This window comes from Zerene cesonia, chromosome 1 (assembly GCF_012273895.1).
Source record: "Zerene cesonia ecotype Mississippi chromosome 1, Zerene_cesonia_1.1, whole genome shotgun sequence".
Classification (NCBI taxonomy): domain Eukaryota; kingdom Metazoa; phylum Arthropoda; class Insecta; order Lepidoptera; family Pieridae; genus Zerene; species Zerene cesonia.
The window spans coordinates 3,164,932-3,190,102 of NC_052102.1; the positions used below are offsets into that span (position 1 = coordinate 3,164,932).

Consider the following 25,171-nt stretch of genomic DNA (forward strand, 5'->3'; position numbering starts at 1 on the left):
TTATAAAATAAGAGTAGAGATTACCTGTGACGAACATATAAGCTAAAAAAACAAGTCCACGAAGCACGTTTTGAACTGGAAAAAACATATAGTGGTGAAGGATTTTCACGTACATAATATAATAATAATAATGTTTGATTACATTAGATTTTAAAGTAAATCAATGGCGTTTAGTCGAACTATTGATAACCTTAGTTTAAAGTCAGCAATTGCTGTGTGAAGTAAATAGTGTAACATTATTATACAATTAATATTTTTAGTAGTGAGATTCTTCTATCCCATTTTGCATTTGCTACATTTGTATGTATACATCCTCATTAAATCACATTACGTTAATATTATGAACATATACATATTCCAGTAAAGGAAAACATCGTGATGAAACTGTGTGTCGTACATTTATTTCACAGTAATATTCTATATTATAGCTAGGCTGTTTTCCTGCATCATAAAGATACAGGTGATGCGGTTAATTGAGTGTATGTTTATTTATGTATAAATTGCCATTTTTTATATTTTTTTCTTCAACTAGACACGAGATGTAAAATGTAGAGCTATAACAATAATTTGATATAATTTTTGATCAAATATAAACTAGTGATAATTAGGTAATAGTAAAGTAATTTTTCTAGTCATAATAAAAGTTATTCTATGGTGTTTTTGTCCACTAGACAGTAGGTATATATTATAAGTAACATAATTTAATTATCTAGTATTTGATATAATTTTTGACCTTATAAGGTATGATGTAATAATAATAATAAGTAAGTAATAATTAGAATATCTTCTACAATACTTTAGAAGAACTGTGAATCAACGTGCCAAAAAACTCGTAGTTGTATATAGTAAGTTCTAGATGATAGAATAATATTTAATGTTGTATTTTATTTTCTATCAATTTAAAAGTATACCTAATGAGCTAGTTTCTTATATCTCAATGAGTGATTTGCAATTTTGTAATGCGGTAAAGACTTGGTCACTGACTTAACTTTTTATAATAAGGGAAGTCAATAATTTTAAAGACTTATTTATAGTTATAAATTAAATAATATATGAATAGTATTTTAACTAAAATAGTTATATAAACTATCTGTAACCAAGCTCACACCAGAAATATTGCTTCAATAATTAAGGAGGGCATGCAATTTTATTGCAAACTTTAGCTTAGAATTATCGCATCTTACATTTATGTAATTTATTCTATAGGTAATTGTTGTAAAAAAAAATTATATAGCTAAACACACTTTTTGAATTAATAGGTACTTATGAGGAAAAAATTAAAAAATGTTCATACACATTGTTTAATTGAAACATTCTTATAAATTCAATTGTTAAGGTGCCAGTATTTTTACTCAAATGTAGAGTAAAAGATCTATTTTGTTTAATATCTTTTGGTGTACGACATTATTTTTTAGTCTAAGTAAACGTATTTTCAAGCCAAAGTAAAATGTGATTATAAGTAGCAATAATAATAACTTAGCTAACTCTAGTGTACGATTTTGTGAATTATAATTAATAAAATATAATGACAATTTATGACTTTCATTGTGCAATGTTATTACCGTTCTTAGCACAGATAACATAATACTATACTAGGTTCTATACAATCTTATATTTAAACAATTTAGATTAGGGCTCCTTAAACATTTTAAATCGTATTTTGAGCTACCGGTCTCTACATTTGTCATTGTTCATGTTAATGAAGAAGAAAAGTAGTTGAATAGTACCTAATTGAATCAAATGATGCAAAACATAGTTGATCCGTTTGAGGTTTAAATTTGCGTTTTCAAATGACATTTCATAAATAATACATAATCACTTAAAAATGTAGTAGTTCCCACTTTAGTACGTCTGTGAGTATTAGCTATGCATCGACACCAAATTATACAAATTTATTTTGAAATAATCCTGTTTATATTGTTGATTCAACGATTATTAGGACACATTTTTATCACTTTAGTATACAGACACCTATCGTAAAGTAAAAAAATCAGTACCATTTGTTACAATAGGTAGTCACTAGGCTTAGAAGATAATCTTAATTAAAGACAGATGGCGTTGTAACCAATATATATGCCACACCCAAGAGACATTTCAAGATAAATAGAAATTATATATTATGTCCATGTACATCACAATGGTTATTAAGGCCCTAGTGGTGCTTTAAGTTGTATCTTGTATATGCTAAGTTACTTGTATGATAATGAAAATAACAAATTGAATATTGGATACATATATTTATTACTAGCTGTGCCCCGCGGTTTCACCCGCGTAAGTCCGTATCCCGTAGGAATATCGGAATAAAAAGTTGCCTATATGTTATTCCAGTTATCCAGCTGTCTACGTACCAAATTTCATTGCAATTGGTTCAGAAGTTTTTACGTGAAAGAGTAACAAACATCCATACATCCATACTTACAAACTTTCGCATTTATAATATTAATAGAATTATATAATAAGAAAATGCTAATTGTCGAGATCCATTACTTATATTAATAATGCATTTCATCAACAATTTGGTTAGAACGCAGGCAAAAAAGGCTGTCTGCCTGCTGTCTTTAGATTCGAAGTAAAATATTTTCACCTTTTTATTTAGTACCTATCGAATAATTGTTTTCTGTCTACTAGCTATCTTACTACTATATCTACCAATTCACTATATTATTAGATATGTATAGTAGGTATGCGAGTTCAGCTTATCTCAATATAGGTACACAGAGTTATCAATACATCTAACCTCAAACTATCCAATATTCCATTTATTGCCTGTGAATAGTGTTTTGTAATTACATTATTAGGTAAATAATATTGAGCATTTTACTGAAAACCATTGTGAAAAACAAATGTGTTACAATAAAAAAGATTCGTTATAGCAGTGATCCGCTTCGGCTTCGTCTGTACATTTAGCAATAAGCATTCAAGGATCACGTAGGAATATATGGAAATTTTTCATAATTGGCCCAGTAGCACCTGAGATAAAAAACTTACAAACAAAACTCTTCACCTTAATAATATTAATACATATACTAAACATACTCGAATAAACTGCTGATATTTATATAAAAAGGAAACAACAATTTCATACTTATCATTATTATACCTATAATGTAGCCATAACCCTTATCACCTTCACGTTTATCTCTGTGACGCATTCACTCATTTCTCTTTATTTATTTTCCATGTAGATTAGGTATATAAAAGAGGAGAAAATAATACAACTATTTGCTTCTTTAATGTTTTGTTCCTTAATCTTAAAATAGATTCATATTTACCAATCGAATAATTATTATTTTGATAACTATATATATGTTAATCAGTATATGGATAACTTTACATGAATCTATATAAAAATTTATATGCTGTTTATCTATACATATAATAAAATAGTAAACAAACTGTCTGTACATTGAAGATATAAAAAAATGTATTTGGGGGGGGGGGGGGGGGGGGTTTATAAAAACAGCAAAAGAACAAGAATTCAAAAGATAAAAAAATGTGTTTGTTTGTCTGTTCTTTTGCACACGCTAATCTCCGGAACTACTCGACTACTTTGTATGGGTATTAAGTCTGAGCAACATATAGATGTACACGTTCATAGTTCACGCGAGCGAAGTCGCGGTCACAGCAAGTATCAAATAATAAATCTGGTGCTGTCACATCGGTCCGTTGCCGCCCGACCGGAACAAACTCATTGTCAGTGCAACCAACGTTAAGCTCCATAACTATGCGTCGCTGAAAACTGAAGAGTTTCAGTAGATATAAATCATAATGGTCGTAATTATAATTTACCGTAAAATGTAGTATTTGATGATTAATCGTTTTATCATCATCACAAATGAATTATGCTCTTATTAAATCTTTTACAAATACCTTTACAGCGTGGTTATTGGATAAACAGACCAAATTAGTTCTGTGATTTTAGCGTGAAGAAGTGACAGACATGGTTATTTTCGCATTTATAACATAAGTAGGGATTTCATTCAAAGCCAAATAAGAAGTATGTATTAAGAAGTTAAGATATATAATATTGTTATTCGTTAAGATTGGCTACGAGAACACACAAGTCTCAACAAGACGAAGACATGTAGACGTTTGATGACGCCATCTTATCAAAAGTGACTTTACGGAAAAGTAGGTGCTGCGGCCTTTGTTGTTCTACCATGCGATTAAACCAGAGGATCGAACCTCGAACCTATTTGATATAAATGCGACAACTAAACTTCCAACATACCGTCAAAAATGTTATACTATTAAAATATATCATTAAGCTTCCGTGTATGGTTTTTAATATTTTTTTTTTTATTGAGCAAGTTACTAAAAAACTATGTCTCTTGTACGTGCTATGTTTGAGAATATATATGTAATGTGAGAACAAGAAATATGTCAGCTTTTAAAAAGCTTTTTCCATTGGCATTAGCTATCCAATTATTGACCAAAATTTGTTTCAATAAATGAAATTCAACAGTGTATAACTCTGTATAATCAAACAAATGCACTTTGACATTGATGAACGCAGGCATCGTAGCTAGGCTATGTAGCTCGAAATTTAATCTACCCCCGTCCACCTCCCACCTCCCGACAAAGAAACACCTAAATTACGGACTCTATATGTGTGATAAAAATCATTTATTCATGTCAAGCCGGGTTTAATCGGCACACTTAATATAATAACCGTAATACGGGTGGGTCGTTTGTTTTACCATGACGTTTCCATGTAAACGTAAGGCTCGTTCGATGCAGGCAGACGCAACTCGCTATGTGGTACCTACCTAGTACCTAGGCACCAAGCGATACGATGGTATACTACATATAAACAGAGACCTACACACTATAGAGAGCGACAGCGTGCTAGTATATGTAAAATCATTAAATGCATTTAACTTTTTAATATGAAAACATACATGAAGTTAGGCTTTTTGAGTCGAATCAACTAAGGATACCAGATTCAAATAGGCTAATGACTAGATAATTGTGTACGCTATTAATATCTGAAAACATATTCATTTAAATCGATGACATATTAATCGTAATACACTAATAAGATTTTAGATTTATAGTAGGTCAAAAAAATAACCTACATTTTGTTAGGAGAACCTAAAACAATACACATTTTGTTTAAATGAACACAAATGTGCTACCTACATTCTATACTATACTTTCTCATATTAGGTGATATTGCTAAATAATGTGTGAATACATTAATACGTTGTAGAGAAATATGAGTAGTAGCATTTATCATTTTTCTCCACCATTATTTTGTAAAAGTAATAAATCATCTGAAGTGTTTTATCTGATTTCACACCATATACTTCATAAATTACAGGCAAGAGTGAGAAAGCCCTATGCGAGCGTCGCTCTCACCCTCCGCGAAAGCCTCCTGAAAATATCTATTGATTATCGTATACATGCCTGTTGGTATGTATAGTTCGCCAACTCGCCCTATATTATGTCGACTGCCGACGTCGAGTGCCAATTTATTTGAAGAACGCTTGCATATTGTAAAACAAACTAAGGTGTAGTTAGCACCACATGTTAAAAACTCATTAAACTGTATTAACAAGTCTTTATGACAAAACACCTTACGACACATGTAACGCGTTATTGCCTATCGTCTATATTATATAGTTATATTCGACTCCACATTATATTCCATATAAATAACATTAAAAAACCTATTTGCAAATAACATTCGATACCTTAACAATAAAGCTCACGCCTATCAAAGCTTAAAATACAAATATTTGAAAATATGTAGTTCACAAAAGTCGATTACCTTGAGTAACGAAAAGCTATTTTTATAACGGACTCATGCCGCTCTACTCATGCACACCTATCGCATAACTCTACCGCTACCACATCAAATTTACGTACACTTTCCGAATATTCTAAAAATAAAAAAGTTTGTTTTGTTATTAATGTTTCAGAAATAGATCTTAAAACATATTTTGCAGATTTAATAGCTAATACTCCTTGAATGGTTGCGTCTATTAATATTATCTGTCAAAAATTTGGCAAATACATTTAATATGCAACATCATAGCAATGCGTAATGGAATTATACTCTTGTATAGAGCTATGGAGCAATAAAAGTGATGTGCAATGATGATATAGGCGAGATCCCCAAGAGCGAAAGGTTGTGAACTCTTGTTGCTAAGTTGCTTTTGCTTGAATATAGGCAAAACTTGAGTTTTAGAACCATACTTTAGATTGTAGGGAAAGGTTGTAGTAAAAAATTCACAACTATAAAATATCACTAGATAGTTGATACGTTCATCTATCCCTTATTATAGGACAATAATATTTTTTTGGTCGAGTTATGTAATTTGAAGTATAATTATTCTAAGAACTATTCTTACGTAGGTATGATATGCGCGCTCGTAACAAAATTAATGCATTATTATCGATTATATATTTTATAGATATGCGTTAAGTTTGTACTATTCGATTAACGTATAAAAAAGTATTAAAATAAGTATTCGTTGAAATTTAATAAGAATCTACCTACTCTTGCGTCTCTCTACACAAAAACAAGACACAAAAATAAAAACGTTATTAACGGAACGAGATTGTATGAAGGGAAATTTAATTTAAGATTTGGTATTATTACCTAGTCAAGAAACGGTTCGCGCTTGCGCGAGACCGACGGGTAAACGCGGTGAGGAGGGTCGCAAGGCCGGGGTGAAGCGTGAAGGGGGACATAACGTCACGTCGAACAAACCAATTATAACGCTGCCAAGTTGAAAAGGGCTGTTGGAACACAGACGTTACGACTTATAACAACATTCCTCATACATGCCGTATTAAAACTTGCCTGCGTCGCTCGAGAGTCGTCCAACACGATTACGCGAGGTAGGAATACCGTGTTCGGGTGCAGTAAAAGTGAGCTCTCTCCGTAGCTTTAAATCATGACATTTTAGTTGTATGTAACATTATTTATAATTACATTTGTGCAAACTGTGAAATGTAATCTGTCTTTTCCTCTACGTTTAACGAAACAGTGGTATCAGTGGAACAGCTTTATCATAATAAGGTTGAAAATAAATAAATAGAGAACAGATCGTCGCGTTGCAGGACGTGTGTAATTGAAAAGAACCTTATTGTGCAGTGTTATAAAGTACTTTTTGTGTAAAATTAAACATTGACGTACAAATTAAAAGTTATGACTAAATATTTGCAGCAATGCTGAATTATGATATGAATAGTACGAATTGTGTGGTAGAGTACGCGAGCTGTTTGACGATCATGGATTGGAAAATACAATCAAATGCATGCCGATGAGGTGCGACGAGGACACAGCCTTTGTAACAGGTACCGGTTTGGTTTTATCATTTTGTTTGATTTATAATATTCCCCGCGCCTTGACACCCAGAGGCATCAGGTGCACCATGTACTACCCTGTACTAGTATATCATTTTATTTTTATAGTTTTGAATAATCTTACGACTTTATTAAGTTATTTTTTCTTAAATTTCAGATTAAAATGGACAATACCAAGGCGATAGATACCATCAACGACCAGCAATATTTAGAAAATAATCATCAATCTGCAGTTACAATGGAAGAGAAAGAATCGGCCCTACCTGTGATAAATGATAAGAATTGTGACAGTGACGGTAACAGTGAAGATCTTAGCAGTAATGACGATCAAAACATTGTTAATAATATCAACTCTCAGTTTTATGAGAGTAGTGATAGTAAAGTAGATTATGCTGAAAAATTAGAAGATAATGACACTTTAAGTGATATTGATGATATAAAAACGGACACGGCATCAGCTGACAGCGAAGACTCTGCCTTAGGTAGTCTCCCACCAGACGGTGCACTTATTGATAGAGAGGAGGACGGTCAAGACCGTTCTGATGGAAGTGATTCTGGTCTGGGATCAGAAACAGTAGAAGATGTAAAGTTACCCAGTTTCAATTTAGCATTGCCCTGCCTTCCCCTGCCCAGTAACGGAGAGAGTACCAATAAAGAAGCCGCACATGAGGAAAGTTCTGTAAATATAAATACTGATGAGGAAAACAACAGACAAATTCCAGACACAGAAGTGAAAAAACCCCTTAAACGATGTCTCAAAAGGAAATGCGAAGGCGCGAATATCGATGATCCTGTAATTAAGAAGAAAAAGGAATCAATAAAATTCGATAATGTTACAGTCTTTTATTTTCCAAGAGCGCAAGGATTTTCATGTGTGCCATCACAAGGGGGATCTACACTTGGAATGGAATGGGAACATAGTCACATACAGAAGTTTACTTTAGCTGAACATGCTTTAGAACAGAGGAGATTGCATCGTCAGATATTACAACAACTAAAAAGTGAACGGCATTCAATTCAAGGCGTATCTCTATCCTCTAGTGAAGACAGTGACACGGAAGAAGAAACTAGCGATATTTCAGAATCTGAGCTAGATTTAGATAGCTACTATTTTTTACAGCCGGTCCCCACAAGACAAAGGAGAGCCTTATTACGAGCAGCTGGAGTGCGAAAAATAGAGGGATATGAAAAGGATGAATGTAGGGATATACGGACATCAAGAGAGTTTTGTGGGTGTGCGTGCAAAGGTGTTTGCAATCCCGATAGTTGTTCATGTAGCATGGCAGGCATAAAATGTCAAGTTGATAGACTTAATTTTCCATGTGGCTGTTCGAGGGACGGGTGTGGTAATACATCGGGACGAATTGAGTTCAACCCAATAAGAGTGAGAACTCATTTTATAAACACACTAATGAGATTAGGTCTCGAAAAGAAAAATGAAGAAAACCAGGAAGCTGCTAAACGGCAATGGGCTTCGGTTCATAATATTAATAATTCAACTTCGTGTACTCCACACACGTCATCTTATAATAAAGAACATTCACAAAATGTCGAAAATAACACATTGCATAATCGAAATTCTGTGCGTACTCCTCAAATAGATAATTGCATTAATACTGGAGCTTTTAACAGTATTCACTGTGATGTTAATAGCGCTAGCACATCGAGAAGTATTCATGAAGAAAACATGAACCAAAAGAATGAAAAGGAACAAAACATCTTAAATTTCAGTGACAAATCGAATCATCGCAACCATGACCCCTATACGTCTAGTATACTTCAAGGCAAAGGCCCACCTTATCCACTGACCAACAATATGGACTTTAATGTGTCTAATAGCATACAAAGATATTCGTGTGATCTCAATTACACTTATGAACAGCAGCATGATAACCATGCATTTAAATCATTACAGAGCTATTCTGCTACAAGTTTTGAAGAGTTTGCTCAAAATTCCCACATATCAATGTTCAACCCTTATGGACACACATACACAACAGAGTACATGTGTAAATCTAATTCAAGCGTGGAGCATAACTCATTACAATACCACGGCATAGCACAAAATCACTACGATATGTATAAAAATACATCTGCGTGTGTAAGTACCCAAAATAAATCTGATTCAAATTATTCAGCGCTCATGTCGATGCCATATCAAACTAGCAATAAGTTGCAATCTGTAGATAATGATGAGAACTGGTTCAGTCAGAATACGTTGCTAAACTTGGATAATAGCGAGCAAACAACGCAGGATGCTTCCGATGCGTCATCGCAGCCGACGCAAACGTCGTCAGAAGGTGACGCCAGTGAAGTTACCGAAAACTTCGGGGAACTCATCAAGAAGACAATGGTAGAGTCTGTTATTGTGTAGATGAATTAATTGTTGTATTTAATGATTTCAATGAATTATCATGTTATTAAGTTTTTAATTATATTAATTGGACATTCGATGTTATTTTATTTTTGTCATTTTTGCTAAGTCATATTTATTGTTGGTTACACTTTAATGCTTGAATAAAAATTCAGATTCACTTATCTAAATTCTGGTATTCTTGTAAACAAAAATATGTAAATCACTCACTATTACTTATGTGTTATTGTATTAAAAAACTGTGGTTTTACAGTATAAAATAGCCATCTATTTTGAAACATCCACTAGTGTTTCCACGTCCAATGCTTGCTAACTAAAAAAAACTATCATTTCATGCATAATATTATTTTCCGTAGTTTGATATACTTAGTGAAAGTAGCGTTTCCTAAACTATTATCACACCAGTATTTATAACGTAATATGAAGCACAATAAGTTCATTTTATTTTAAATTAATTCAAGTCTAAACTCATTTGAACATATAATTAAAAACCTGTTTCGAAATATTATGTTAGTATTAATTATGCACTAAAATTAAAAAAAACAAAGTTACTATACATAAAAGTATCCGGGTTGATTAATATTAAACATATGCTGGAATAAAGTTCTCTCATTCATATCAATGTCTGAACATTAATGGGAATAATAAGGAATAGTCATTGGAGGGAACATAATATAATATGAGAAAAACTGTTTTAAAAATAACCCTTCGACACACCGCTACAACTAAGGCTAAAATGCCAAAAAATTAAATCTTTCAAAATGAAAGACTATGAAGTAAGCGTTCGCAATTTAGTTGGAAAAGGAAGTGTATATAGAGGAAAAATGTTGTAATGGCTTTTTATAAATTCTCACATTCTATTTTTTCCAAAGAGTGCAGTACAAACAGGATTAAGGTATTTATTGGGTTTTTCAGACAAATTAAATATTTAACGTATTAAATAACATGGATCGATTTTTCTGTAGTCAGAATAAAACGTTGATGTAGAAAACTTTATTTTCATATAACAAAATTTAAAAGCATATTCAATCAGTATGTATCTTAACTTTCTAAGCCAAAATTTGAAAAAGTACCTAATAGCTTTACAAATAGATGAGGAAATAAAGTAGTGTAGGAGTTAACAAATATTTACCAATTTTTTGAGATACACATTAAAATAAATTAAAACTCAATTATATAATAAAATACTATATTTTTATAGTTATACAAAACTGAGATACATGTGAACAATATCATAGCTCAATCTAACTCTACTAATACTCTGGAAACTTGAAGCATAACTTTGTTGTCAAGAATTTTTATTGAGACTCCATATTTTTATTGACTTATCCGCACTGGCGGTTATAAGCGTTCCTGATTTTGCATCGAAGAAAATACTCTGAACCATATCTGAAACAATGCAATAATAACTATGTATAATTCAAAATAAATGCAAGAAATCGACATTATAATAACAATTTCACAATTTACGTGGTCGCATAACGATTTGTCATTAAAAAAAAAGAAACAGAACATTCCCCATACATAAAAAATCTATAATATACTTATTTATACAAAAATGAATTGCTGTTCCGATTGAAGTTATAGTAGTCAAGTTACGATAAAAGAAGTAATATTTTGGCTTATGTTTGATATTATCTGAAGATTGTTATGAAAGGAAAAAAAATGCTTAAATGTATAAAAATCATTACATAATATCTCCCACCATAAACTTCCATATAATATGATTAAGCTTATCGTATAAAAGTGACTCAATTACAGTAATGTACGAGAGAGAAACAATACAAAGAGGTTGATATAAAAAATAATAACGAGAAAGTAGTCATTGGATATCAGCCCTTTTACCGCGGGTGAAGCCAGGGGAACCAAATTGTAAAACAAAAAAACTATAGCAGTAGTCTATAGTCTTTACATTTCTAGTTATGAGTAAGCACATAGGCTAGGTTTAACCAATGGGGTCGGGGGGAGCGGCCCGCCCGCGGCGGCACGTTTTAGGGGGCGGCAAAATTTCACAGTAAATAATAAAATATATTTTCTAAATCTTTTAACCATTTTATATTTTTAAGACAACTGTAAATTCAGACCATTCGACAAGAGCACGGAATTTTTCATTACTTATTCGGTGACGAATTGGGGAATCTCTGTTAGAAATCTTTGAATGTTTTTTTTTTATTAGCGAATGGCAACACCGTCTATACTGAGTTTCGGGGATTCCCCGTATTTTATACATTAGGAGGGCGGAAAAATTGTCTTCGCAGCCGATCCACGCTACGCAACTGCTTTAAACCACGGGCCAATCACACATAGGGCATACCATCGTGCACGTTATGTTCAGCGAGGCGGGTGGCGGTGAGCATGTCCCACAGCAGCAGCTGCGCGCGCGCGCCGAGCCACACCGCGCTCGCGCCGTCACTGCACAGCGCGCGGCCCGCCGAGCACGCGCGCTTCTCGAACACCTGTATTTAAAATTTTTACATATACACAAAAACATCGATTTACACATTCAGTAGGTGATACAATATTAGTACATAGTCGCCATTGAATGTGCCAACTAAGATATTTTGATGAAGTAAGATTTTTTTTATCTGAGCTCCAAGATTTTTGTATGTGTAATGTAATTCTTCTTTTTTTCTAACCTAACCCAACAATAATATAGATACTAAAATGTGAAGTGGAAAATATAATTTGTGAAATATCCTTAAAAACACAATTTCTTTTTATAATTATAATTTCTTAAGCACAGTTCTAATTACTTACCGTATTCAATACACTCAAATCAGTGACTGTCATATCACCATCTTCGCACAGAGTTACTATTCTATCGGCAGAAAGAAATGAGACTCCACATACTGGAGACGAGTGTATCTTTATTTTATTCAGGAGATCCTTCGACTTGATTTCCCAAATAAATACTTCGCCGTCGGTCGTTCCCGCTAGTATGTCCAACTCGTAATTGCGTCTTCTGCAAGGAAACAACGACGGCAATATATGAATCAATGGCATTTTATTACTCTCATGCATAATCAAGCTTTTCTAGGATTTACGTCAGCAATAAAGAGTACGGTGTTGTTTTAAAAAAGCGCTTATTATAAAATATAGCCTGACGTTTAGAAATAACGCAGCTTTCTAAGTAAATTGTCAAACTGAAATTATTGTGACTAGTTAGTTAGTAGTCTTAGTGACACAACTAGGGATATAACAATACAATTTTACTCCTTTAAATGATTATAGGGTAACACTGCAAATTACGCTTACCTGTAGGAAAGGACGGTTATCTTCCCATCGTGGTCAAACTCTGCCTTCAGTCCTTTTAACGCTTGCCCCACCTTCCCCACGCTACCCCATACGCGTACTACGCAATCCCAACCTCCTGATATCAAAAGCCGCTCTGAAAAGCATAAATAGCATTACTAAATTATTATTTCATTGAGAATTAAGTATTTTGGTGTTAACTCAACTAAAAGTACATATTTTTGAGTAACAAATATTAAATAGAAGCGATATCTAATGATGTATGTATGAATAAAAAAAAAATACAAATTGCAGACATGCATTATTCTAAATAAATTACCTCTGTCCAGCCAAAGGAGACAACTAACAGAATCATCGTGGGCTCGAAAACTTTCAACCACCCTCCCATATTCCACGTCGTATAAGTATCTAGAAAATTAATAGCCTTAAAATTTTCATAAGAATTCACACAGATTTTCTGATAAATCTGTAAGTAGTATTCTAAAAGGCGCAATACATCCTCAATGTTTTTCACATCAAATGCTCTATGGACAGCAATGATTATTAGCATATAGCTCACGTACTTTTTATGTGTGAACCGGTAAACCTCTTACATTTATTTTTACTACAACATTTTTTTTTTTAATTACAATAACTGAAACTGAAGAATAAGCTTAATATATACATACATTTCATTATCCCAAGCGCCAGCCGCAACAGTATGTTCGTCAATCATCACGCAAGAGCTCAACGGCGTCGTACTAAGTATCACACTCCTTATTTGCTTCTTGCTTTCTGTATCATACACTTTCAGCGTCCCATCCTTCCCAACAGATATAATTCTGGAACCATCTCGAAGCACGCACGTAACTGCCTCTTTATGCAGCTTAATTTCATCAACACATTCCATTTTGTAGTCATGAGCCAATGAGTTATGTAGAGGCTTAGTTATTTTAGTTAGAATTTTCCGTACATGAGGTTTCGTGAACAATTGTTTAGGCACCTGTCCAAACTCCATAATTTGCACTTCCAAAGCGTGTCTATCATTCATATCGTATATGCTCTCAAGATCGACGGAACCCTCATAGCAAACATGATGGAAGACTAAAAATTATTTTTATTGTACTAATAAACTACTGTATATACAACCCACAGATTCATATTTAAAAAATCTAAAATGTTATAACATAATACAAACCATTGTATGCTTTAACAGCTTCTTCACCACGCTGTTTATAACCAAATATGAGATCAATCCATAAATGTAAATGCCTGGATACATAATCAGATTCTAATGCCATTCTCAGTTTGCAAATGAAGTCTTCTGGTGAACTTGCCCATGCTGGTAGTTTCACGCTGTCAACTTTGGCCCCATCATGACGATCACCGAAATCAATATCGTAAGTATTAACCAAAAAGTCACCTTTGTCACTAGTGTCATAGAATTCTGGAACCAATTCCTGAAAAGCATTAACTATAAGGGGTTATCCATTAATTAGGTCACATGTTTAAGGGGAGGTAGGAAAAAGTAGGTCACCGACATGTGACATTGTAGACAAGGGGCAGGGGGGGACAAAAGCTTTCAGACAAACATTTTAAGATAGATATGTGCTATGATGCGGTTTTAAAATTGACGAACTTGATCTTAAAATCAAAATGACGTCTTTTCTTCGATTTAAAATGTCTGATAACAGTGAAGGGAGTTCGTAAAATGGAAAAACATGCAACAAGAAGAGGGAGAGCGGTTTAAAAAATCCAAATCTTTCACTGGCTCTGAATAGTGATAATTTACTATACTGTTCAATTAGTATCCAAACAATTTATTACCTTAAAATCAGACATATTCCTCAAACAATTGTTATAAACATCTTTAACTGAATTGAACATCCTGTCTGGATGGTCAAACCTTCCATTCTGAAGGCATAGCATATACTGTGGGTATTTTCTGACCTGGAATACAAAAATTATTTCATTTGATGATTGTATAGTTGTATATTTAAATATATATTCTTACCTAATATATAAGTACATATTCTTACCAAATAAAATAGAACAAGACCTGGTGCAGAATAGTGTGAACCATATAAAAACTTAGGATCACACATTTCATGGTATCTCTCTAGCAATTTTTCCAGCCGATCTGGATTCAAGGCACCCATTGGTTTGGATAAATCTCTAAATGTGTCTGTATTATTAAAATCTAACATATCCGACGTGTAATCAGCTATTACCCATGGGAAAACTGGATATTGTGTGAGATCATTTTTACTCCGATCTGCAAGACTGAATTTATTTCATATTATAAGTGTGTATTAATATCCTTCGGAAATTTTTCAAAAAAACTAGCGATTATCAGAATGCTATGAATTTTTATTCTTTTACATACAAATTCAGTCTTTTACATTTTATTTTATATTTAGCTTAAAAGATAAATAATAATAAATTAAGTTGTATATACCAAGGTAATAAAAATTATTCTGTTCAAGTAAATATTGGTCCTTGATCATCTTTTAGGATAAAATTTTTGCTCACATCTATTAAAGTTTGACAAAAATTAATATTGAATAAGCAATGATCATAAAATACACACCAATTAAGATATGTCAGATAATCATAATTAGATACAATTCCATTTTGCCATTGCAGAGTCATCTCCTCAACATGAACTCTCTCAAGCCTCACATCAGGTAACCCTTCTAAAATATTGTATACCTTATTTCTATCCTCTATACTTTGAAATGTTAAATAAATATGTGACATTGAACTATTCTCTGAGCTATATATTTCCAGACCCTGAAATTACATTCAAAATAAATTTTAAATCAAATAATGAAATGAAAAAGCAAACTTAAAAAATTATCAATAAAATTTAATCAATATTATCTAATATTAAAGATAAAAGCATAACAAACACCATAATAATGATACATACAACTTGCCTGAGTAAAAATCTTCTTTTATACATTCTTTTAACATGTGCAAGCTTCACTTTCAAAATGGGACTCTAGAAGAAAAGGAAAAAATATAAATAGTATTATGGTAAGGTATGGTATGCTATTTTATTCTATACTTATCACTTACACATTCAATGTTATTAAAGGGCTGAAAATATAGAGTTGTAGGTGTTAGAGCTAATTTTCCTTGATGCCTAACTAGAGGTGATATTTTTTCAACTTGTAATTCACACAGTATTTCTTCTGTATAATCATCCATCATTACTGGATCAAACACCATTCTCATGTATCTAGAGTGCATTATAGTAGCTATCATACTGTTGTGCTCTGGTGCGTGCAATGAGGATGCTCTGTGCAACTGCAGCATTTGGGACAAACATTCATCAACAGAAACAAAGTCAAAGAAGAAGAAAAAGTCTTTACTCTCATATTTAAATTTATAGGGAGCCAAAATATTATCTTCTAACATTTCACAATACTGCTTCATCTCAACTCTTATCACATTTTTCTTATCACAGACGCTTACATCCGATATCTGTACACATTCTTTTAAATGTAATTTTATTAGTGGTGTCTCCCAATCCCTAGGTTCAAATACGAGAGATTTGGAGCAGATTTTCAGACGACCCGCTGTTAAAATTCCACCTTTTAATGTCTCGTTATCATTCATCGTACAAGAATAATCTTCGAAATATATTTCTCCTGGCTCTAAGAGCAGCATAGAGAACCTGAAATAACAAGTTAACAAAAAGGCGTATCAATTTATACAGATGAGTGGTCATTTGAAAATAAAGAACAGAAAACTGACAGCAACAAAATGGAAAACATACCTTGATTTATTCATTGTATTGTTTTGATACAGTCTTATTTATTGCATAAACAAGTCTTGTACCCAAATTAGTTTTTTTAACTCTTAAAACTTTGCTTAGGTTCTATTTCGATGATATCAATAAAATACACAACTTATATGTCTATACTACTCATAATTCCCAATTTCCCAGGCAAACAAAAACAAACGATTGCGAATGCCGATGCAATATTTATGACAGTTCACAGTACTTGACAAATGAGTAATGACATAATAAAGCAGTACCACAGAATAATAAGTACAAGTAGCAGTACGTGAATTATCATGAATGTCATTATCAAATACAGATAATTTATTTAACTGACTAATGACAAAAGTATTTACCTATAATACTACGGGCAGTACATACTACATACCTCTCGCTTAATATGATATTTAAAAATATGTGTTTAAATATTTTGTTCTGTTTTTTAGTATCATATTACCAACAAAGTATATGTACGTGGTGATAATTGTAATTCAGTTTTTGTAATTATGTATTTATTATTGTGATACATTGTATACAAGTGACTATTATGATATCAATTATATGATTACCTAAGAAGGTACCTATTACTTGCGTTTTCAGATTGTACGTTCAAAAAAAAATACATAATAATATTTGGTCGTAACCATAGACGTATTCGTAACTATGGAAATCCGCAATGTCATTCAGACCAAAGGCGCGAGTTTTAATTTACACGCAATTAGTTTCAGAAATAGTTTCTTCGTAGTAATTGTATGAATATTATAAAAAAATATCATGCAAGAAGTTACAAATGCTATTAGACAGATGCGTTTTCCTCAGAAACTTTGGTATTTATTGGACTTACATACCGATGCAATATTGTGGGGCGGTACTGGACGCACTATTCTTCTAAATTATCGAGTTTTGCATACCTATTTACAATGTAATCATTCCATTTTTAAAACAACCAACATCTCTAGCTTCGTAAGACAGTTAAATTTATACGGATTCCGCAAAGTTACATCCCATTTACAAGATCCGCTTTGCAATTCGAGTAATCCATATATGCATGAATATATTCATGACTATTTTCAATTTGGAAGACCCGAATTACTAAACAAGATCACCAGAAAGGCACTTACCATAAAAAAAAATTTCAAGCCAAAGGTTTGTGTTCTTTATAAATTTATAATTTAACATTGTCACGTTGAAAATTACTTTTCCTTTTTTTCTCAGAGTTTATATGGAAATGACCAAAATGTTTATGTGACACCATTACAAAAAGCAAGAAGAGCCTTACAAATTGCACTCAAAAAAGCATCTCAAGATTTATACATTCAAACCTCTCCAAAACCATCACTGAATATGGAATTTGAGGGTACTTCAATAATACTCTGTTTTATTATTCTACTTCTAACTTTGAAAGTTTCTCACAGATATGTTATTTTATACTTCAATTGTTATATAGATGAACAAGATGAATATCAAGATGAAGAAAGTATTGAACTAGATTGGCTTATACCTTGTGATGATACTGCTAAAGATATCCAGAAAGAGTTCCAACATACAGGTCCTTACCTAAATCCTTACCATTTATTTATATATTTTGCCTTCACTTTACTCTTATTTCCAATCATAAAATCCATCCTATACCCAATCCCTTACTCCTTTATGTTCCTACAGGTATGGAGAGAGTGGTTAAGGAAAATGATACTATAAGTGGAGTTGGTTATGGGTAAGTTAGTATTAGTAGGAAGTGGTATCTGCACACCTTTGCCTGTGCTACATATCAAAAAGCCCATAGAACTCAGGGTCCACATTGCACCAATGGTGCAAGATTTTTAAAATTGGTCCTGTAGTTTTTATTAGTAGATTCATTATTCTTAATATAAAAAAATGTTTACAGAGATATTACACAAGATAATCTCATCAGTTTCTCCGATGATTCATGTCAGCAAGTTAATGATAATTATCCAGCTCAGTTTTTAAACATGCCAGACCTTGATTCTGAACCCACTGAAGAGAAATCGGGTGTTGAATTGCTAGCTGAATTCAATATTGGAAGTGATATAGATGAAGGCATTACCAAAAAGAAGGAAAAGGATAATAATTCTCTTAATTGTGTTTTGCCATCAGTGAGCAACGACCAAAACGATGATATCAGCTTTGTTGAGGTATAGTTTAGCGTATAGTTATTACTATTTGAAAATAATATTTCCTATTATCAATTTAAAACCAAAAATGTTCGACCTTCAGTGGAGATAATCATATAAATATTAATGCATGCCAATATAGAAATAACTGCTGAATATAATAATTTCATCTTCTTTGTAGTCCAATGACAATACCAATCATTATCACGGAGAATGGGATCAGATGTTTAATGACATAATGATTAACAAGAGCTCGAGTCAAGATAGTGTCTCCAATTTGAAGGAACTTTATTCTCAAATATCTCAAACTATTGATTTACTTAATTCATAAGTTCACTATGTGGTTAAAATAAACATTTATTATATTCCTTATGCCGTGTATTAATCATAAAAAATACAAAATAAAATTACTTCTTCTGTTTTTTCTTCTCAGCTTCTTCTTCTTTCTCTTTTTCAATAACAGTAACATATGAGTTGATAGTATCCAAATCTAACATTTGCATGGGCTGGTTGCGTCTCATGACTGCAATTTCAAGGTTTTTCTGACCAGATTGTACAACTTCAAGGAGGGCCCGAATAGCAAGCTATGATGAAATGAAAAATATTTAAAATGCAATTATAAATACAATATCTTAAGTCACTTAACCTTAATTAAATCTAAAACTGTTGTAACACAATAAAATGGAAAAGCTACAATTAGGTTCTATGCAGCATTGGACTATTAATAAGAGATTATTTAAGGAAAGGATTGATAATTGGAAAGAAGGTATGGACAGGGAAAGATGAAGGAAAAAGAAATAGGCTTTTTCTTTTTCAGTTTTAGTCCAAAGCATGCTTTACCCATAAACTTTTTGTATAAAGTAAGACTGTAATCAATCTAATGTTATTAAATTTGTGTGGATGACTGGATGGATGTGTCTGACTTTTTCACCCAAATAAAGGCTCATCTGTATGAAATTTGAAGAGCTATCTTTTTACCAGTATTGTGAGTGAATTGTGGTTTCCTCTCATTTTGTTAATAAAAAAAAAAATGTATTATAGGGCTCAGTTTCCAACTGACAAGGTACAGTCCCCTTAACATTTTGACAAATGTTTTAAATTTTCAATAGGTAAAATATAAACAAACCACTCCACTAGCTGACAACCTATATAAAAAGGGTAAGTCTTACCTTAACTGCTCCATTTTCTGAGGCAACTTCTTCAGGAGTATAATTCTTTTCTAAGAATTCTCGCACAGTTTTGGCTGATCGGCCAGTTGCATTTGCTTTCCATTCATAATAAATACCTGATGGCTCAGTTTGGAACAATCTAGGATGACCATCATAGTCAAAGCCTCCAATAAGGCATGAAATACCAAAGGGACGACGACCATTACTTTGTGTGTATTTTTGTTTCAGTCCAGCAATATATCTTGTAATATATTCCAAAGTGACTGGATCTTCCACTGTCAATTTGTGAGACTGGCATTCAATTTGAGCTCTGTTTATAAGTATACGAGCATCTGCCGTCAAACCGGCAAAAGCCATAACCACATGATCGTCCAGAAGACAAATTTTTCTTACTGTTCTTTCCTCTTGAAGTTTAGCAACCGACTTCTTTTCAACGCCCAGCACTACAACATCTTTACCCCTTACGCCAACCTAAAATGAACCATACATTTTTATTAATCCCCTAAATTGCTTTTCTCAATTCAAGCAACTACAAAAGTACATACAGCAGTTGATCCTTTACGAACGGCTTCTTGAGCATATTCTACTTGCAGCAAATGACCGTCTGGTGAAAAGACTGTAATAGCTCTATCGTAACGAGCAGACATTTTAAAAGTTTAAAAACTAGTAACAAGTAAAACAATATGTATGTATTGAATTTGCTTAGTAATAACCGATGCACCGCTAATACAATGACAAGGCGAAATGTCAAATATGGAATAGTGCTGTGCCAAGAGCTGGCTAAAGTAATACTAATGGCGTGTATACTTATTTTCTCTGTAGCGATTTATTAGAATTTATTATAAAAAAAAAACATCACAATAATTTTTGAAAACATTTTCTTAATATTTAAATGTATACCTTGTGTTTTTTTTTCTCACTTGCAATAATATTGTAAGAAGTTACTAATAAAGTACCTAAACATCTCGTCTGCTCAAATAATTTTGAAATATAAAACCGAGACAGAACTGTCAAATGAGCAACATGGCGGCTGTCATGACGGATTTCGAGCCGTGGTTAAATGATAAATTAAAGTCTTTAAAGACTGATGAAGGAGTATTTGGATCCTATATTTCAGGTATATTAGAAGGCGAAGATTCCGTCGATGAGAAAAAAGATGCTTTAGAAGAACTATTGTCTGAAATTGTGGTAAGTCGCAAAGTATTTTTATTGGTTAAATTAATGATATATTTCATTGATTTAATTGATACAATATTTATACTCGAATCATGTACTCGACAGGAAAACGATATAACTATACACGTTAACGAAATAATTGAAAAATGGGAGTCGTGCAAACCAAACGAAGAGAGTCCAAAGCAAGTATCCAATATAGATGTTGATATACAATTAACCAAAATGCTAGAATCTCAGTCACTAGCGACTACAACTCGAAGGGAATATACAGACGAAGAAAAGAAGATACGTGAGGCCATTCTATCACAGTACAGTCAGCTCTCTGATAATGAGGTGGCATTTAATTTTTATTTATTTTATAATTAATATATCTATTTGTATAGGTTACATTGTCTATCTGTCTGTCTTTTCTAAACGCTAAAACATCTGAACTGAAAATCTGAAAACTGAAAAAAATTAGAACTATGTGGAGGAAAATATGGCACTGAATGTTTTCCTATGATTAAGCGGACCAAGTTGTAGATGAAAAGCTTCTAAAATAACTTTTTGAAATACAAATTTTTATATTTAAATTATTTTTAATTTTAAATTACAGGAAGAAGTAGGAACTGTGGATGATTCAGAGGGTGCAGATTTAGTTAAGAACACAAATGCCTTGGATGTAGCTGCAGCAGCTAAAGAAAGACGTGAACAAGCAAGACTTGAAGCACAAAAGAAGAAAGAAAAGGATAGAGAAGACAGGTACTTATTTATGCCAAAATTTATTCATTTAAATATTATTTTATTGCTTCTAATTCTAATTTACATGAAGCATAGTTTGATATTCTTCAAGTCTTATAGTATAGTAGTAGTATATTGAAAATTTATATGTAAACAATATGATAATTAATCCTAAAATATGTTTTACAATTCTAGAGAAAAACAAAAACAATTAAAAGAAGAGAAAAAAGAAAAACGTAAGACTCAAAAATCTGAAAGGAAAAGGTGAAAGTGCTAAAAAGTGGCAAGCAGTTGTGTTAAACTGCCCTTGTTTATTAATTGTTGTCTTGGCAGAAAACTGATAAGAAACAGTCTAAGTATTAAGTATCGCCTTACAATGCAAATGTATTTTTAATAATGGCTAGTGATAAAAATGTAACCTTGTCATAAAAGCTATGATTTCTCTAAAATTATAAGTATTTTTAATGTATCAATAAATTTTTTGTTACACATATTATCCATATCAATATTATTTGATGTTAAATATAGTTTTAATATTTATTTTTATATATTATTTACCTACCATAATATTGTAATATTAGTGTTTCGAAATTTAAAATTGAGCTCACCAGGACTATGAATATTCATATGATATAGCTATCTTTGTCTATGTATCGTTAATGATTTTGATAAAAGTTCAAATATTCAAGAATACAACAGGCATAATAGTAAAAAATTACATTTTGATGTTGGCACTGCTTACAAAACTGTGTAAACATAAATTATATGGGGACTTTAGATAGTATATTAAAATTAAAATAAAGTTTTTCTTATAAATTTAATACTTTATCACAGTTGTTAAAATGAGACTTATTCTATAAATTTTAATATTTTATAGGATAAACAATAACAAGTTGTTGTATCTAGTATTAATGTTAAACATTAGACTAGGATACCACTGAAGAATGAGTAAATTTGTTAAACATCTTCGCTATGAATGTAGTAAAAAGTTAGTCCTCTATACAGTTAAATGTACTTATATTAACAAAAAGGAATCACCAAAAAAAGCTAGTAGTCCATACGAAAAAATCAATATCACTACGTAATATTTTAACTCATGCTGCTGTCATGTTCATTGTCTTTATTTTCAGTTACTATAAAGTTATGTGCACCACCAGCATATATTTCGCTCACTCTCAGATCAACATGATCTAAAGGTAGTAATGTTGGAAAATACACTAATTCTGCTGATGTTGTTCCTGTATTTGCATGTTCATTCCATCCCCAAGCCCACAGTGAATTGTCTGTTGCAAGACAAATTGTATGTTCGGACCCCAAGGCAATATCTTTAACTTGTCTGCCATCTGTAAAATTACAAAAGCCATGAAATTGATATTGTGTACAATATCCACATATCTAATATGTTGATTGTAACAATTATTATTAAAGAGACACGAAATCTTTACTGATGAACTCAACTGAAAAGTTTTTGAATTTGTTAATTTGAGGAACTAGTCAACTGATTTCAAAAATTGTTCCACAATTGGATAGTTGCATGATTTCTTAGTGCATAATATGTACCATGGTTGCAGCAAGGGTGGATTGATATCAAGTTAGTTTAATACTGTATATACCATTATGTGGACAAATGTGGAGTAATATACAAAATAAATTACCTGGTAACTTTATGTGGATGATGCTCCCATCAAAGGGCTTATCTGTACCAAGCTGGCCATAATTATTCCTGCCCCATGTAAGAAGCTCGCCATCTTCCAACCATAATAAAACATTGGTCCAACCACTAAGAAGCTTTTTAACCCTTTGCTTCACATCAATATCAATTTTCTCAGGCTTGTAAATCTTTTTATACTTGTCAGATGTCAGTAACAGTTGACCATGCTTGTTATCTCCCCAAACATACAGAGCTTTTTCCTCTGAGCACCATGCTAGCGTGTGATTCTGACCACACACTATATGTGTTAGTTTATTAGTAGCTGGTACTTTTTGAAATCTATCTGAAAAAAGCACATCTTTACCAAGCCCAAGCTGTCCATGCTTATTACATCCTGTAATCCACACTTCACCCTTAGAATTAATAATAGCAGTATGCCTCAAGCCCATTGATACAGCACATGCGTTTACATGTAACCTAATAGGTTTCATTGATTCAGGAAACTGCTCTTTAGGTAGTCCTAACTGCCCATGGCTATTGGAACCCCACACAAATAAGAATTTATCATCAGTAACACCACAACTGAAGTCCCAACCACACGAGATATTTGTAAATTTTATACCACTCAAGGACCATACCCTTTGAAATTTGTTGACTTCATTTTCAAGTCCGCATTGCTTTTTACTATTCCAACCGCACGCAAAAAGTTTTCCATCATCATCTAAAAGAAGTGTATGCCCACCCCCACAAGCAATTTTTTTAACGTTATTACAATCATTTAATAAGATTTTAGTAGGTGTATCCACTTGTTCGCTAACCTTATCGAGGCCTAGTTGGCCATGAGAATTTGCGCCCTGAAATGGACTGTCTATTGAATATTTTATTGATCACTTATAAAAATGTGTATAAAATAAAATAAATATTCACCCATGTCCATAATGTCAACATCATGAAAGAACTCGTTTTATTTTATTTATAGTAACTTGAGAAAAATATTTTATACTCATCTCCATACATACAGTGCATGTGCTTCAAATGTATATAAAATAACTAATGAATAAAAAATAAAAAAAGATATGTGAAGAATTGACGAGTTGTGATAATTCACATTTCGTAATATAGACATGACAATTGAGATTTTGAGATTTGACATTTGTCTTTGACACAAGCATAGATATTTACCTACTTTGTCTATGGGAATAAGAAACGGCAGTTGAAACGGATAAAAAAAGAAAATACATATTCATTTAAGAAATTATACGTAACCAGGACGCAAACAGCATCATCAGCTTTTGAACATTTTTTTTGAAAAAGTAATATAATAAAAAATCTTGGGAAATAACAACAAAAAGCCCTCGACTTAAGTTGACTACCTTAAACTGCGAGTTTTTTAACATAAAGAATATTTGGATTAAAAAATCCTTTACTACAAATACTTGTACTATACTTTTTCTTGTCTTAAGTGGGCAACTGAGCTGGTGGTTCGTCTAGTGGTAAGCGAACTGTTCATGAACATTCGCAGAGGCTATCTCGAATGCTTTAACCGCTTTTAAGGGACAGGGGTAAGGAAAAGATTGACGACAGGAAATAAGGAATGGTCTGGAAAGGGTG

General features: G+C 32.4%; 6 protein-coding genes across 7 annotated transcripts; 3 read left to right on the forward strand and 3 right to left on the reverse strand.

Moving 5' to 3' along the window:
* Positions 1-6,763: 6,763 nt before the first annotated feature.
* On the forward strand, positions 6,764-9,768 carry LOC119840601 (cysteine/serine-rich nuclear protein 3). 2 transcript variants are annotated; one of them, XM_038367299.1, is made up of 3 exons: positions 6,764-6,849; positions 7,178-7,308; positions 7,475-9,768. In XM_038367299.1, the coding sequence occupies exon 3, from the start codon at positions 7,481-7,483 to the stop codon at positions 9,689-9,691; it is 2,211 nt and encodes a 736-aa protein (XP_038223227.1). In that variant the 5' UTR covers positions 6,764-6,849; positions 7,178-7,308; positions 7,475-7,480; the 3' UTR covers positions 9,692-9,768. The 2 variants fall into 2 exon arrangements, with proteins under 2 accessions (XP_038223227.1, XP_038223219.1); XM_038367291.1 differs by having other exon boundaries at positions 6,804-7,308.
* Positions 9,769-10,866: 1,098 nt separating this feature from the next.
* Positions 10,867-16,922, reverse strand: LOC119830829 (protein FAN-like). The gene is made up of 13 exons (XM_038353984.1): positions 16,707-16,922; positions 16,004-16,604; positions 15,855-15,926; positions 15,513-15,715; positions 14,962-15,205; positions 14,750-14,872; positions 14,121-14,382; positions 13,612-14,026; positions 13,263-13,351; positions 12,947-13,079; positions 12,449-12,653; positions 12,006-12,147; positions 10,867-11,080 (listed from the first exon to the last, which is right to left on the reverse strand). The coding sequence occupies exons 1-13, from the start codon at positions 16,718-16,720 to the stop codon at positions 10,980-10,982; spliced, it is 2,604 nt and encodes an 867-aa protein (XP_038209912.1). The 5' UTR covers positions 16,721-16,922; the 3' UTR covers positions 10,867-10,979.
* A 511-nt stretch (positions 16,923-17,433) lies between these two features.
* Positions 17,434-19,175, forward strand: LOC119831419. Its single transcript, XM_038354789.1, has 6 exons — positions 17,434-17,858; positions 17,928-18,069; positions 18,160-18,261; positions 18,375-18,426; positions 18,598-18,865; positions 19,026-19,175. Exons 1-6 carry the CDS (start codon positions 17,487-17,489, stop codon positions 19,173-19,175), a joined length of 1,086 nt encoding a protein of 361 aa, XP_038210717.1. The 5' UTR covers positions 17,434-17,486.
* A 29-nt stretch (positions 19,176-19,204) lies between these two features.
* LOC119829117 (proteasome subunit alpha type-7-1) lies at positions 19,205-20,775 on the reverse strand. Its single transcript, XM_038351546.1, has 3 exons — positions 20,559-20,775; positions 20,014-20,484; positions 19,205-19,428 (listed from the first exon to the last, which is right to left on the reverse strand). Exons 1-3 carry the CDS (start codon positions 20,658-20,660, stop codon positions 19,252-19,254), a joined length of 750 nt encoding a protein of 249 aa, XP_038207474.1. The 5' UTR covers positions 20,661-20,775; the 3' UTR covers positions 19,205-19,251.
* A 223-nt stretch (positions 20,776-20,998) lies between these two features.
* On the forward strand, positions 20,999-22,449 carry LOC119829215 (coiled-coil domain-containing protein 43). The gene is made up of 4 exons (XM_038351648.1): positions 20,999-21,201; positions 21,295-21,522; positions 21,785-21,930; positions 22,105-22,449. The coding sequence occupies exons 1-4, from the start codon at positions 21,028-21,030 to the stop codon at positions 22,175-22,177; spliced, it is 621 nt and encodes a 206-aa protein (XP_038207576.1). The 5' UTR covers positions 20,999-21,027; the 3' UTR covers positions 22,178-22,449.
* A 140-nt stretch (positions 22,450-22,589) lies between these two features.
* Positions 22,590-24,703, reverse strand: LOC119829028 (ultraviolet-B receptor UVR8). Its single transcript, XM_038351424.1, has 3 exons — positions 24,488-24,703; positions 23,565-24,414; positions 22,590-23,252 (listed from the first exon to the last, which is right to left on the reverse strand). The coding sequence occupies exons 1-3, from the start codon at positions 24,509-24,511 to the stop codon at positions 22,999-23,001; spliced, it is 1,128 nt and encodes a 375-aa protein (XP_038207352.1). The 5' UTR covers positions 24,512-24,703; the 3' UTR covers positions 22,590-22,998.
* Positions 24,704-25,171: the final 468 nt, after the last annotated feature.